The sequence below is a fragment of the Littorina saxatilis genome, linkage group LG9 (assembly GCF_037325665.1).
Source record: "Littorina saxatilis isolate snail1 linkage group LG9, US_GU_Lsax_2.0, whole genome shotgun sequence".
NCBI classification, from domain to species: Eukaryota; Metazoa; Mollusca; class Gastropoda; order Littorinimorpha; family Littorinidae; genus Littorina; species Littorina saxatilis.
The window spans coordinates 46,725,010-46,739,106 of record NC_090253.1 but is presented as its reverse complement, the minus strand read 5'-3'; the positions used below and the strand labels follow the sequence as shown (position 1 = coordinate 46,739,106).

The 14,097-nt window shown below is 39.0% G+C and overlaps 1 protein-coding gene across 3 annotated transcripts; it reads right to left on the bottom strand.

The window, feature by feature from the left end:
• Window positions 1-566: 566 nt before the first annotated feature.
• LOC138976257 (Golgi SNAP receptor complex member 1-like) lies at window positions 567-14,026 on the bottom strand. 3 transcript variants are annotated; one of them, XM_070349095.1, is made up of 10 exons: window positions 13,870-14,026; window positions 12,991-13,093; window positions 12,163-12,186; window positions 9,913-9,997; window positions 8,429-8,628; window positions 7,780-7,851; window positions 5,669-5,698; window positions 5,131-5,213; window positions 2,893-3,050; window positions 567-668 (listed from the first exon to the last, which is right to left on the bottom strand). In XM_070349095.1, exons 1-9 carry the CDS (start codon window positions 13,895-13,897, stop codon window positions 2,926-2,928), a joined length of 750 nt encoding a protein of 249 aa, XP_070205196.1. In that variant the 5' UTR covers window positions 13,898-14,026; the 3' UTR covers window positions 567-668; window positions 2,893-2,925. The 3 variants fall into 3 exon arrangements, with proteins under 3 accessions (XP_070205196.1, XP_070205198.1, XP_070205197.1); XM_070349096.1 differs by lacking the exon at window positions 567-668 and having other exon boundaries at window positions 2,102-3,050; window positions 12,163-12,183; window positions 13,870-14,024; XM_070349097.1 differs by lacking the exons at window positions 567-668; window positions 12,163-12,186 and having other exon boundaries at window positions 1,962-3,050; window positions 13,870-14,018.
• Between the last annotated feature and the right edge of the window lie 71 nt (window positions 14,027-14,097).

Below are 14,097 nucleotides of genomic sequence, written 5' to 3'. Positions count from 1 at the left end.
CTTTCACGAAAAGCCGGATATGACGTCATCAAAGACATTTATCAAAAAAATGAAAAAAACGTTCGGGGATTTCATACCCAGGAACTCTCATGTCAAATTTCATAAAGATCGGTCCAGTAGTTTAGTCTGAATCGCTCTACACACACACACACACGCACACACGCACACACACACACACATACACCACGACCCTCGTTTCGATTCCCCCTCGATGTTAAAATATTTAGTCAAAACTTGACTAAATATAAAAATACACAGCTTGACCTTGACATGTGTAGAGTCCGATTTTTTGCTGAATCAATTTTGCAAATCAACACGGGTTTCAGTCCCAAATCCCTGCGTGTGATGGTGTGATTGTGACTGCTGTAGTGTGGGCGTGTGTGTGTTGGTGTGTATGTCAGTGAATGTGTGGGCGTGTGTGTGTGTGTGTCAGTGTGTGTGTGGGTGTGTGTGTGTGCGCGATTTTACCAACACTACGCTAAATTCCTTGTGCTTAAAATGTTTTTTTAATGTCACTTGGCTCAATAAATACTGTATTCTGTATTCTGTATTATTTTTTTTAAAGCTTTTTACAAAATCCGACTCCGCACAGAAAGCAGCCGGGCTGTATGTTGGTGGTATGTCCGAGAGTAAGGTTGGTCTTGTAACATGTAAAAACCTTGGCAGATCTGTAACACGAGAAGAAAATAAGTACATTAACAATGCATATACAGCAGCTATTTACATGAACATCATCTGTGCAGGAGTGCATGAGCCGGTGAAAACTTTTTACATTCATCATACGATGAAAACTGTGTACATTTCCCACAGCAAGGAGTACAGAGCTCTTGCTGTCAACAACATATTATGTACAATACAATGTAGCAGTGGCTTAAGAACGAGAGCTTTCAACATGTGAAAGATGGTTATACAGTGGTACCTACAATGAAAGGACACCCTTGGGACCTTTCTTTCTTTCTTTATTTGGTGTTTAACGTCGTTTTCAACCACGAAGGTTATATCGCGACGGGGAAAGGGGGGGAGATGGGATAGAGCCACTGTTAATTGTTACTTGTTCACAAAAGCACTAATCAAAAAATTGCTCCAGGGGCTTGCAACGTAGTACAATATATGACCTTACTGGGAGAATGCAAGTTTCCAGTGCAAAGGACTTAACATTTCTTACATACTGCTTGACTAAAATCTTTACAAACATTGACTATATTCTATACAAGAAACACTTAAGGGTAAAAGGAGAAACAGAATCCGTTAGTCGCCTCTTAAAAGCTGGGGAGCATCGGGTAAATTCTTCCCCCTAACCCCTTGGGACCTACATTGCAGGCCTGGCCTGTCATGACAGGTATCTTTTGGTCAAAATAACAAACAAGGGGACAACAGAAGGCGTCCTTTAGTAGCAGGGAGGTGTCCTCCCATCAGGGGGGCTTCACATATGACACGCACCACTGTCATCAGTATAACACTAGGTCCCCACTGGTTTTTAGAAACAAAATTCCATGACTTTTCCATGACTTTCCATGAGCCTCAATAACATTTTCCATGACTAGATCCACAGGTCGCCATTTCCGAACACGCAAACTTTTTACGTCTTGTCACTGCCAGTTTTGACACTGGCTTGCTTTGCACTGAATTTGAGTCAGTTTCTACGCAGTGTCTCTTCGACAAGCAAGTCAAGCATTTGCTACGCAGTCAGATTATCGGTAATGTTTGCTGGTCCTGTCATTTCACTAAACTGGACCAGCCACTGTTTGTATCCATCTGCACTTTCGTAAATTCCGTTTCGTAACCGTCACTGTGACTTGACGAACTGTCATTTTTTTCTTTCTTATTTTTGTTAAATTCCATGACTTTCCATGACTTGAATTGAAATTCCATGACTTTCCAGGCCTGGAAAATTAAAAATCAAATTCCATGACTTTCCAGGTTTTCCATGACCTGTACGAACCCTGAGTATAACACTAGGCCTCAACAGAATGTGCAAAACACCTTCCTAAATGATAACTTTCCTTCATGTGTGCACGATCTCGTTCACAGTCGCAGATCTTTCCACACACACACATACACTAAAAATCAACAGCATGGCTGTATTCTGAGAAGAGTGGGAATCTTTTACTGAATAATACCACAACCGATTCTGATAAATCCAGCAAAAAAACGGCCTTCTCTTTACGGGAAGCAGCCATCCTTTTGATTTTGGACATACGTCTATGTTGAAGGATATTCTCTTCTCCGTTGTCAAATCCTGTACAGGTCTGTGGTGGGGAACATGATGTTTTACATGAGTAGGACAGTGCCTTTAAGTCAATCCCAAGTCAAGATAAGGACCAAATCTGTCGTGTTCAATATTCACAATCGTCCAAGCAAAAATGTATGCGCTAATAGTAATAGGCAGATATGAATTTCAAGTAAATTCTGAGTGAACTGTTCCTTTTCATTTTGCACGGGAACTAACCGGCTCACAAGCATGCACATTTTGAATATAATAAGCTGTTCCCCCCAAATGATTACTCCTCTACCATTAAAAATCTCTATTCATGTTCCTTTTTAACAGAAAACATTTTAGAAAGAAAAAAATGATAAAAAAACCAAGAGACTGAGAGGCTCCTTCAAGGTTCATTTGCAGTAAAAAAAAAAGATTTTTTTTTCTCCAAGAAAGAGAACAGAAGCTACAACCAAATGACCATTTTCTTTTAAAGTGACAAGAAATCTGATAGGAGATGGAACAGAACTTCACAGCCAGCAGATATACACAGAAAGCAAAACACAACCTTGTTTTAAAATTGTACCCAGCAAAACTCAGTTCTTGTTCATTAACATTAGACCCTCTCTCTCCAGTTCAAACACACAATAGCTCTCTTTGAAATATCAGACTCTATAAACAACCAGATCCCTTACCAAAAAAAAACACACACGCACAAACGTTGGCGGTCAATGGAATGAATAAAGAATGAGAAGGATGACGCAGGTGGCTATGACGCCGCCCAGAATGATGGAGTCTCGTCGTTTGCGCAGGTTAATCCGCTGCACCAAGCTGTTGATCAAGGGAAAGCGATCTGGTGGCCGGTCAAGGAAAGATGCTTTTCAATTTGTTGGGAGTAGAGTCCAACACATTCAAGAATCAAATCTTTTCTAGACTGAAAACTCTGGGGTAAGTGGAAGCCCCTATCCTGACTTAGTATCCTACACATTTACCCCCCCCCCCCCCAAAAAAAAATAAAAAAAACAAGAAGGGCAAAGCCCATACGACTCACATGCTTGACCTTTACATGACCTTGACCTTCAGGGTCAAATAACTAAACCTAGCAATGACATCATACACTAAGAACTGCTTTACACATTTTTCCTACCAAAATACATGTGACCTTGACCCAAGGTCAAGGTCATCCAAGGTCATGCAACACAAAGCTGTTAATTCAAGACATAGGAAGTACAATGGTGCTTATTGGCTCTTTCTACCATGAGATATGGTCACTTTTAGTGGTTCACTACCTTATTTTGGTCACATTTCATAAGGGTCAAAGTGACCTTGACCTTGATCATATGTGACCAAATGTGTCTCATGATGAAAGCATAACATGTGCCCCACATAATTTTTAAGTTTGAAACAGTTATCTTCCATAGTTCAGGGTCAAGGTCACTTCAAAATATGTATACAATCCAACTTTGAAGAGCTCCTGTGACCTTGACCTTGAAGCAAGGTAAACCAAACGGGTATCAAAAGATGGGGCTTACTTTGCCCTATATATCATATATAGGTGAGGTATTGAATCTCAAAAACTTCAGAGAAAATGTGAAAAATAGCTGTTTTTTAGGCAACATTTATGGCCCCGCAACCTTGACCTTGAAGCAAGGTCAAGATGCTATGTATGTTTTTGGGGGCCTTATCATACACCATCTTGCCAAATTTGGTACTGATAGACTGAATAGTGTCCAAGAAATATCCAACGTTAAAGTTTTCCGGACGGACGGACGTCCGGACGGACGGACGGACGACTCGGGTGAGTACATAGACTCACTTTTGCTTCGCATGTGAGTCAAAAAGACCAAGAAAGAAAAAAAAAACGGTGCTACCTTCTGTTAAAATATGAGAAGAAACACAAGACATATAAGGTTCTTCACAGAAACCTACGACTGAAGTGTGTGTCTGTGTGTGCAATGTGTGTGTATCTGAAGTCTTACTGTTCCTTATGACACGACTGTTTGGAGGGGGAGGGGGGGAGGACTTTAGCTCAGTTGCTAGTGTGCTGGCTTTGTAACCAGTTCTTCGCTATCAGCGTGAGTTCGAATCCCCGGTTCGACGAGAGATTTATTTCTCGGAGTCAACTTTGTGCAGACTCTCTTCGGTGTCCGAACACCCCCGTGTGCACACATGCCCATGAAAAAGATCCCAAGATCGCAGCGAAAGTCGCAGGGCTTGGAAAACATAAAGACACGCATGCATCATCTCTCGTCTCTGATTATCATGATCGTATCTTGATACTTTGACGAGACAAACCCAATGCTGGCGTGTCCAAGAAGACAGCCACAGTCAAAGTTTCACGCCATATTCTCAGCGTATTACCAATACCTGTCCCAATATAGGCCAACAGGTCTAAGAGGACTTCAAGCCCCAATAGTCAGGCAGTCAGTCAGCTGCTGCTGCATAGATATCTCGCACTTTATCAATCCTGGCAATCTGCACCATCTAAATGATCAGAGCCACTGAGGCTTGAGCCATACATGTGTTAATCTGCACCATCTAAATGATCAGAGCCACTGAGGCTTGAACCATACATGTGTTAATCTGCACCATCTAAATGATCAGAGCCACTGAGACTCGAGCCATACATGTGTTAATCTGCACCATCTAAATGATCAGAGCCACTGAGGCTTGAGCCATACATGTGTTAATCTGCACCATCTAAATGATCAGAGCCACTGAGGCTTGAACCATACATGTGTTAATCTGCACCATCTGAATGATCAGAGCCACTGAGACTTGAACCATACATGTGTTAATCTGCACCATCTGAATGATCAGAGCCACTGAGGCTTGAGCCATACATGTGTTAATCTGCACCATCTAAATGATCAGAGCCACTGAGGCTTGAACCATACATGTGTTAATCACGCACAGTGTGCGACAAAGGATACTGGCCAAGCTGTTGAGTCTCTGTGTGATACTGGTGAGCACTTTGTTCTGGCCGGCCATGTTCTCCTTGGTGGCAATGGCAATGCTGCAGTCAAAGAATAGAAATTACAAATGTATTAACAAGGCAAGGCAAGGCATAGGATTTATTCAAGAAACCGCATGGGGGTACGTGAAACAACCACAAAAAAAAAGTAAAAAAAAGAAAAAAATGCAAACTGTTTCAACATATACATAAGCTCATTCAGATGGACAAAAAAAGGACACACAAAAATAATCAAAAATAGAAATTCACGGGTTGACTACATGCATGTGTACATATCATTGCGGAAACAAAACTGACATATCATTTGACAACATCACTTGATAAAATCAATAGTAAACAATTTGAGTTTTCAAATGCAGGGTACAGACTTATTATGGCAAAAACATTTTACTATTTCGTGGGCAAAGGACAAAACTATTTACACACACACTAAACCTTTACCAATGCATCCCCCCCCCCCCTCTCCACCTCTAAGTAAGTGTAAAACAAACTCTTACCTTATCTGTTCATCCACCAGTCTTTCTGAACTGAAAATACAGAGAAAACACAGATTGTGTCAAATCAATACAGTGGAACCCCGCTTCTAAGACCCCCTAATTCAAGACTTTAAGACCTTGTTTTCTCAGACTTTCTGTTCAGAACCTGTGTAAATGTACTCCCATTTGACGAAGACCACCTCCTTTTTAAGACCTTGTTTTCTCAGATTTGTGGAGGTCTTAAAAGGGGGGTTCCACTGTACCTGAAAAGCACACACACTTTTTTCTTCGTTCTACATTTAGTCAAGTTTTGACTAAATGTTTTAACATAGAAGGGGAATCGAGACGAGGGTCGTGGTGTATGTGTGTGTGTGTGTCTGTCTGTGCGTGTGTAGAGCGATTCAGACTAAACCACTGGGCCGATCTTTATGAAATTTGACATGAGAGTTCCTGGGAATGATATCCCCGGATGTTTTTTTCATTTTTTCGATAAATACCTTTGATGACGTCATATCCGGCTTTTTGTAAAAGTTGAGGCGGCACTGTCACACCCTCATTTTTCAATCAAATTGATTGAAATTTTGGCAAAGCAATCTTCGACGAAGGCCGGACTTTGGTATTGCATTTCAGTTTTGTGGCTTAAGAACTAATGAATCAGTTTGGTCATTAAAAATTGGAAACTTGTAATTAATTTTTTTTTATATTAAAGTAAAACGATTCAAAAAAAATTTCAACTTATTCTTCGTCCTTTTCTGATTCCAAAAACATATACATGTGTTATATTTGGATTACAAACAAGCTCTGAAAATTAAAAGTATGAAAATTATTATTAAAATTAATTTTCCGAAATCGATTTAAAAACACTTTCATCGTATTTCTTGTCGGTTCCTGATTCTAAAAACATATAGATATGATATGTTTGAATTAAAAACACGCTCAGAAAGTTAAAACGAAGAGGGCTACAGAAAAGCATGCTATGCAGCACAGCGCAACCACCCCCGCGCTAAACAGGCTCGTTAATTTCACTGCCTTTTCCACTTTACTTTACTTTATTTGGTGTTTAACGTCGTTTTCAACCACGCAGGTTATATCGCGACGGGGAAAGATGGGATAGAGCCACTTGTTAATTGTTTCTTGTTCACAAAAGCACTAATCAAAAATTTGCTCCAGGGGCTTGCAACGTAGTACAATATATGACCTTACTGGGAGAATGCAAGTTTCTAGTACAAAGGACTTAACATTTCTTACATACTGCTTGACTAAAATCTTTACAAAAATTGACTATATTCTATACAAGAAACACTTAACAAGGGTAAAAGGAGAAACAGAATCCGTTAGTGGTCTCTTACGACATGCTGGGGAGCATCGGGTAAATTCTTCCCCCTAACCCGGGGGGGGGGGGGGGGGGGGGGGGGGGGGGGGGGGGGGGAACTGCCTTTTCCACGAGCGGCGGACTACGGTCATTGTGAAAAAATGCAGTGCGTTCAGTTTCATTCTGTGAGTTCGACAGCTTGACTAAATGTTGTTATTTCGCCTTACGCGACTTGTTTTTTTGTTACTGCTGACTAGTCGAAAATGTATAAAAAAAAGAAAAAAAACCAGATGCTCCTGTCTGATAAATATGGTACTTATCTTCAAAAGAGATTCAACATGTGTTTTTGTGTACATCCTTTCTGTGTGTATATTTTGAAAAAAAATCACTGCTTTAATTGTTAAGACCTTTCATTTTTTTGGGTTTTTATAAAAGAGTTTACACGAAAGTGTAAAGGGGGCTTGTGTGGTTGGATGGGCCCCGCTCAGTAGCAGACAAAGTTTTGTTGCGGAATAGAAACATCGCTTTCAGTGGTGAATATACATGTAGGCACCAATAATGATTACACTTTCACTTTACGTGGAATAATGGCATGCTGGTGTGGAAGAATTATCATTTGTGTGTATAAGAATGTCTTTTGATGTATTTCTTTACCTGTTCATTCAACCACACACATTATTTTCTTTTTTTGTAATGCAACAAACAGTCTGATTTTCATCCGATGGTCTTTATACAGTGTGACAGAGATTGTGCACTTTGCCATTCAAAGTTTCAACATATTACCTTGACTTCAAACCAAGCTTTCGATCAGCAGACTTACTTTCTTATGTGGTCATTTTCTTTCAGGTATAGGTCTGACCGCCTGTTCAACCCTGTAGAGTTTTTGTATGTGCTGCAAAAAAATAAAAAATAAAAATAAACAATTGCAACGTAACAGTTTGAATGCTATACAAAGTATGAGAAGAACCACAAGACAAATAAAATTCTTCACAGAAACTTATGACTGAAGTGTGTGTCTGTGTGTATGTGTAAGTACGAATTTATGTGCGTAAGGTGGAGATACAAAATATTTGAGAGATTCATATACTTAAACAAAGATAGCCGATGATGACGCTGCCAAACAATATATATGGCTGGGAATTCTCAATAAAAATGTCAAGCTGGCAGTCCTAAATACCCTTTAAATCAAAAAAACTTCAATTTTCAAATTTGTCTCTCATTCATATCTTCTTCTTTTGCAATCATGGGATGCAACTCACACTACAACTTATGTTTTGCATGGGTGGACTTTTACATCACGAATGGCCAAATCCAAAAATTGTAACTCGCCAGTTTTGCGTTTGACACGAATTTTCACTGGCCCGCCGCATTTAATACTCGCCCCTGGCGACCAGACAGACGATTTGGTCATCCCTGTACATGTATGGACATTTGTTCCCCCCATTTAGGCAGTCACATATCTAACTCACTTGATTTCCCTTCGAACAGAGCCCAGCAGATCTTCTCGCTCTCTGAGCGCCGTGATGTTGGCCCGTGTCTTCTGGAACTCATGCGTGTAGTCCTGCAGGATGTCGCGGTGTCGCTGAAGCGTGTGAAGTAGGGCCGCACTGGGCGAGCTGTGTGAAATATTCTGTGTGTACTCAACCATGCGGTCATTCACCTGTGTCAGCTGAAAGCAGAAAGGGTTCATTTGAGAAGGTGAAAGGTACACCTGAAAGTGTTCTGAGGCCACCAGTACTGTAAGATATATCGGTGTTGCTCTCTTTTGATTCATTTCATTTTTCATTTCTTTTACTCTTATTATTCCAACGCTGGGACATTTGGGTCGCTTCCTCCCGGTGGAAAGCTAGCAGCAACAAGAGTTACGCTACCCCAGGTGTGTACGTGTTTAGGTGTAATCAGCCACCTGCATTTATGGCAGAATGACAAGAGGTCTTTTGCGTGCTGGCTCCCGACCTTGATTCAGACCTTCATCCTCAGTGGAACCACAATTCAAAACCTCTAAAAATCTCGTCTTAAAAAAGGTACCGGTAGTCTAAAAAAAGAGGTATTAAATGAGGTATGAACAGAAAATCTGAGAAAGCAAGGTCTTTAATTTTAAAAGGGAGCACATTTTAAAACCAGGTGTTCCACTATTAGTTGCTTATTTCTCTCGACAAAAGGTAGCCCAAATTTCTAAGAGGACCATAACATTAAAAAAAAATATAAGACTCTGGAGAAAAAAATCCCTTGCTGAACTTGGGCATCACATTCATGAACTAAAAACAAAACAGTGTTCGCAGCCTCACAGACTAATTGCAGAGCCATCAATTTGTCTCCGACCCTAGATGTCTGAAGAAGAAGAAATGAAAAAGTTGAGATGTGATGAACAAAGGGAAGTAAGTGCTCCAACAAGCACTTTGGGATACCTACTTAAAGCCGCAGTTTTGAAAGAATGTCTGCTATGTGCTACAGCCACTCTTCCTCCAAGTCTGTTATCATTCGTTATCAACACCCAGCTTCCCTATGCCCACAGGCTAATTTACAGGCCGTCTCCAATTTCACAGGAAGACACGAAAGAGAACAAAACATTGACTTCCCCTTTTTTCGGTCCCGAGTAATCAGAGATACCACCATACTACTGTTTATCTAAACAGTTCCAGACACTTGCTGGATGGAGGCCATTAATCAAATCTTCCTACTGGCAGAAAAATTCCTCCCGATCTTCGCCTTTAAAGGGAAGTACTTACTACTGGAAGTATTCCAAAGTGCTCTCGGCGGGTGGCATAAAGTGCCGCTGAGTGTGACTTTTCACTGGTTTTCAACTTGTTCAAACTCACCGAAATGAAGAGTAATAAATACAAATAAATAGTACACCAAGGTGATAATTGATTCTTCCTAGTTACTTTAAAACAAAAATCAAGTTACACTTTAAGTCAGGAGATTGAGTCAGGAGATTAAGGCAAGTTCTTACCTTGCTCAACAGCTGTTCAATCTCCATGGCCATCGTGTCAAACATGTGTTCACTGCTCGTCCTGTTGAGCAGTGGAGAGGTGTCACTGTAACACAAACAAATACATCAGTAAGTTAACAAATAAATAAAAGAAACAGCCCCATGGAAGTGATGTCACACACCAAAGAACAGTGAGATTCATTCAGTGTGACAGTCAACTTCACACCGGGCAATGCAATAATTAAGATAATGCCATAAATAAATTGAAAAGTAAATTAACAGGAAAAGAAAAAGAATTCTGCATAAAATATTCTTCTCAAAATCAACAGATATGAGAATAACAATTAACATCATTTAGAGGTTTCCGCCACTCCTTATGGTAAATGTACATACATTGTTTATATGTACAAATAAACCAAATAATATATATTAATCCATGCACAATCGATTAGCTTTTAATTTTTCATACCCAGTTACTGTCACTGATTCAACTTGGTTTCCCTATATGTTCAAATAACATTTTTAAACATTCATATAGAACATTAACAATAAAAAATTGCTGGGACAAAAGGCGTAACTTTTTTCCTCAACTGTTACCCCTGTGCCCTATTGACCAGCATCACCTTGTGTATGGCTAAAGAAGAGTACAGATGTACCCACATCGCTATACAAAGAAAGGGAACAGTCTCTCTCTAGTGACTTCGATGTTTCTGCTTCTATGAGTATGACCTGGACAAATTTTCCTCTCATATTTACATCAAAGGTGTTCTGTCATAGTTAAAACTCGATCATTGACCTGAGTTCAGAAGATCGATCAGTGTCTGTAAACTAGGGCAGACAGCTGGTCTGAGCTAAAAATATGGTCTTTGACCAGAGGTCACACAGCTCTGAGAATGCAGACTCTTTGATCTCAGGGAGAAATTGTATTTCCACCCTGTATACTTCCTTTAACTTGCGGCTAATACACAGGAAGCGCTTTTTTAATGTGGAATTTTCTCATTTTAAACGTAAAAATGGGGATTGTGCCTTTTAGTACAATGAAGCGCCTCATAGTCATGAAAAAACCCGGTATTTGCCTCTCTCTTACATACACATCTTTCCCTCTCTATCGTAATATTGTCTTGTTTTAATAACAGACTATGTGTAACTTTACTTGTACCAATATGCATGTTAACACGCCATCAAGTATCTCCTCTGGGATGGCAGGAATATAAGGGACCCAAGGACCTCATTACACAGGTGAGCCAAAAATCATAAAGAAAACAAAACGCAAATTGACCAAACGAAAAAAAGGAACATACATGCATACGTATGCACCCACAAATTTAAGCACACACAGACAAAATCAATTTCTTCAAAAGCGTTGTCAGCTTTGAAACTCAATTTTTAACTCAAGAATGGACATTTTCTCTCACTTGTGAATATAATCTAATGTATGTGTAATATGAGACTATGAGTATGACCAGACCTGAAAGTCCAAAAAATGGTGTACTCGCCTTTGGCTAGTGATTCTGAAAATGTACCACCCAGAGAACAAACTTTACTAATACTAGCCAATTTACCAGCAATTTGTTTTAGCAACTTTACTCGCATTTGGCGAGTAGATGAACATTTCTACTCGCCAGTTACATGTTTCTACTCGCCATGGCAAGTAAAATACACGCCACTTTCAGGCCTGATGACTGTGTTGACACTGAGAGCTTAACATCAAGTGTCTTTTGACATGTGTTACTGGTTTATGCATGATATTGATAATGGGACTTCCTGGCTGAGGTTGCTTCAAGACCAAAAGATAGTATTATAGGTTGATGTCCGCTTAAATTAAATCTACTTAAAACTCTTAAGTTGATATTAAGTTATAAACTTAAAGGTAGCATTGTAAATAAATAAATACATAAAACTGCAAAAGGCATGACTACAGGAGAAAAATAAATGAAAATCCGTACAACCATGCAAATATAAACATTATCATAATGCATATTGTACATTGTTAACACTTAATGAATAAATATTTGAATGTCCAAATACACTTCTAGTTTTACTAAAACAGGATACATTTGCAATCACACTTAATGATTTATGACGTTCATTTACCCTGCAACACTTTTATAAAGCTTATCATTTGCTCCCACAAAAGTGCAACCATACTCAAAGCCACAAGGTATGGAGATAATCTTACTGCACATGGACTTAACCACAACAATTCCCACGCGAGCCCGTAAGAGCTCATTCAAAGAAAGAAAGAAAAAAAATATCAGAAAAGGACAATACCTAGGCTGCTCCGTTGGTGGACTGCTAAGAAAATACCACAGTACTCACAATATTACTACTTTATCATTTCTAAATGGAAATTGCTTTGGAAGAAAGATTCATTCATTGTCACACTAAAAGTAAAATGATCATGATAACTTGGAATAAACCTTTGATAAGTTCTGAAGTGTACAGTTCACTGTGTCATATGGTTACTGAACACTGAAGTAGTTTTTGCATTTGGACTAAGTCAAAATCACTGACCCTCTTTGATAAAAGAAAGCACAATAACTTGAGTAAGCTGCTGAAGCTGATGGAACAGACTTTTGTCAAAGATTCACAAAATACATGCATACATGTATTTATATGACATTATAGCTGTGCTATACACTTTAAGTTCAAGCATATCTATCAGCTTTAAGTTATAATAACTAATAACTATGTTCTTTCATAATTGTATTGCTCTTTGTAAATAATTGGTGACAATAAGTATTATGCCATAGTGTGGGTGTTATGCATTACATTTAAACACTGAGATTACCAAGAGCAAGGTCAACAGGACCCTAAACACTCAGGTAATATACATACAGATATTGATAACAAATCTGGTTAAACTTAAAACTATTTCTAGTCATCTATAACATGCCTGTATACAAAATCTACAAGCAGTCTTTTAGTCAGAATCAAACAGTGCATACAGAGACACTAAAATACATACATCATTACATGTGTTATCATAGAACTTTATGTTCACACAATGGTACATTTCTGTTAATACACTGAACTTGATTTTTAAAAGCAGCTGTCACAAAGGTTATAAAATATGATACACATTTTTTTCTTAAATACCTGTCAACATCTCTGTGTGTTGAATAATTGGTTCCAAGCTTACTGAAGGAGACAAGCTTCAGATCAATTTCATTTTCAAGCTGCCTGGCCTGCTTCCGCAAATCTGCAAGAAAAAATATCTCATTTTTATTTCTAATTCTATAGCGTTAGCATATTCTCTGATTTATATTATAACTTTCTCTATCACTCTTTCTCCTGCTACCTATTTCAGTATCGGCCCATCTGTCTCTCTCAAACCTTGTCTCTCTGTAAGTGTAACACACACACACACACACACACACACACTAAGTTGACTAACTGACAGTGACACACAGTGATCGACACACAGAAAAAACCTTCTGAATGAACTGACAGGAGTTTATGACATCTAACTTACAAATACAAATAGGCTTAATTCAGGGTACTCAGACACCATATCACTTTGTCTTATGCCCACAAGTTTCAATGTAGCAACAACCACAGACTCAACTGACACAGCTGAGAGTGAGACATGAAATTGAAAAAATGGCGTAAAACTGAAACTCATACTTAGTCTTTCCAAACGCAAACTTATAAGCTCTTGAAATTTAAGGAAATTATAATGAGGCAATCTAATCCTCTCAACTGGTGTGACTTTCTTTGAGAGAATTTAAACAAAGGAAAGAAAATGTTGAGTAAACACGACCAGCGGCTGATGCTATTGTCAGTAGCAGACGGATAAATCTCGGTTTTGTGCCTGTCGAAAGACTTTGGTCCTTAATAAATAATCAAATACTACGTGACTAGTTAAATAATCAAATAAGAACTGATCAAAATGTATTCAATCATATACGCTTATCCCGCGGTTGTTACTCCCTTTATTCTGTCTCTACGCAGAGTTGAAAACAAACACAACTATACCTTCCCATAGGTTCCCCATGTCGGCCATATTAGTTTCAACATGTTGGCATCATCTCGCGAGAGCCGAGACAATGTTTTGATCAGATTTTGTTTTTCTTTTCTTTTTTGGTTGCTGTAGGAGCTGCTTGCTGAATCTATTTTACTGCCTTTTTGCAATGTGTCCCCTCTCTCTCAATATCTCAGAGCTGGGAAACAGAAAAAAAAGACATGGACATAAACACAGAAATA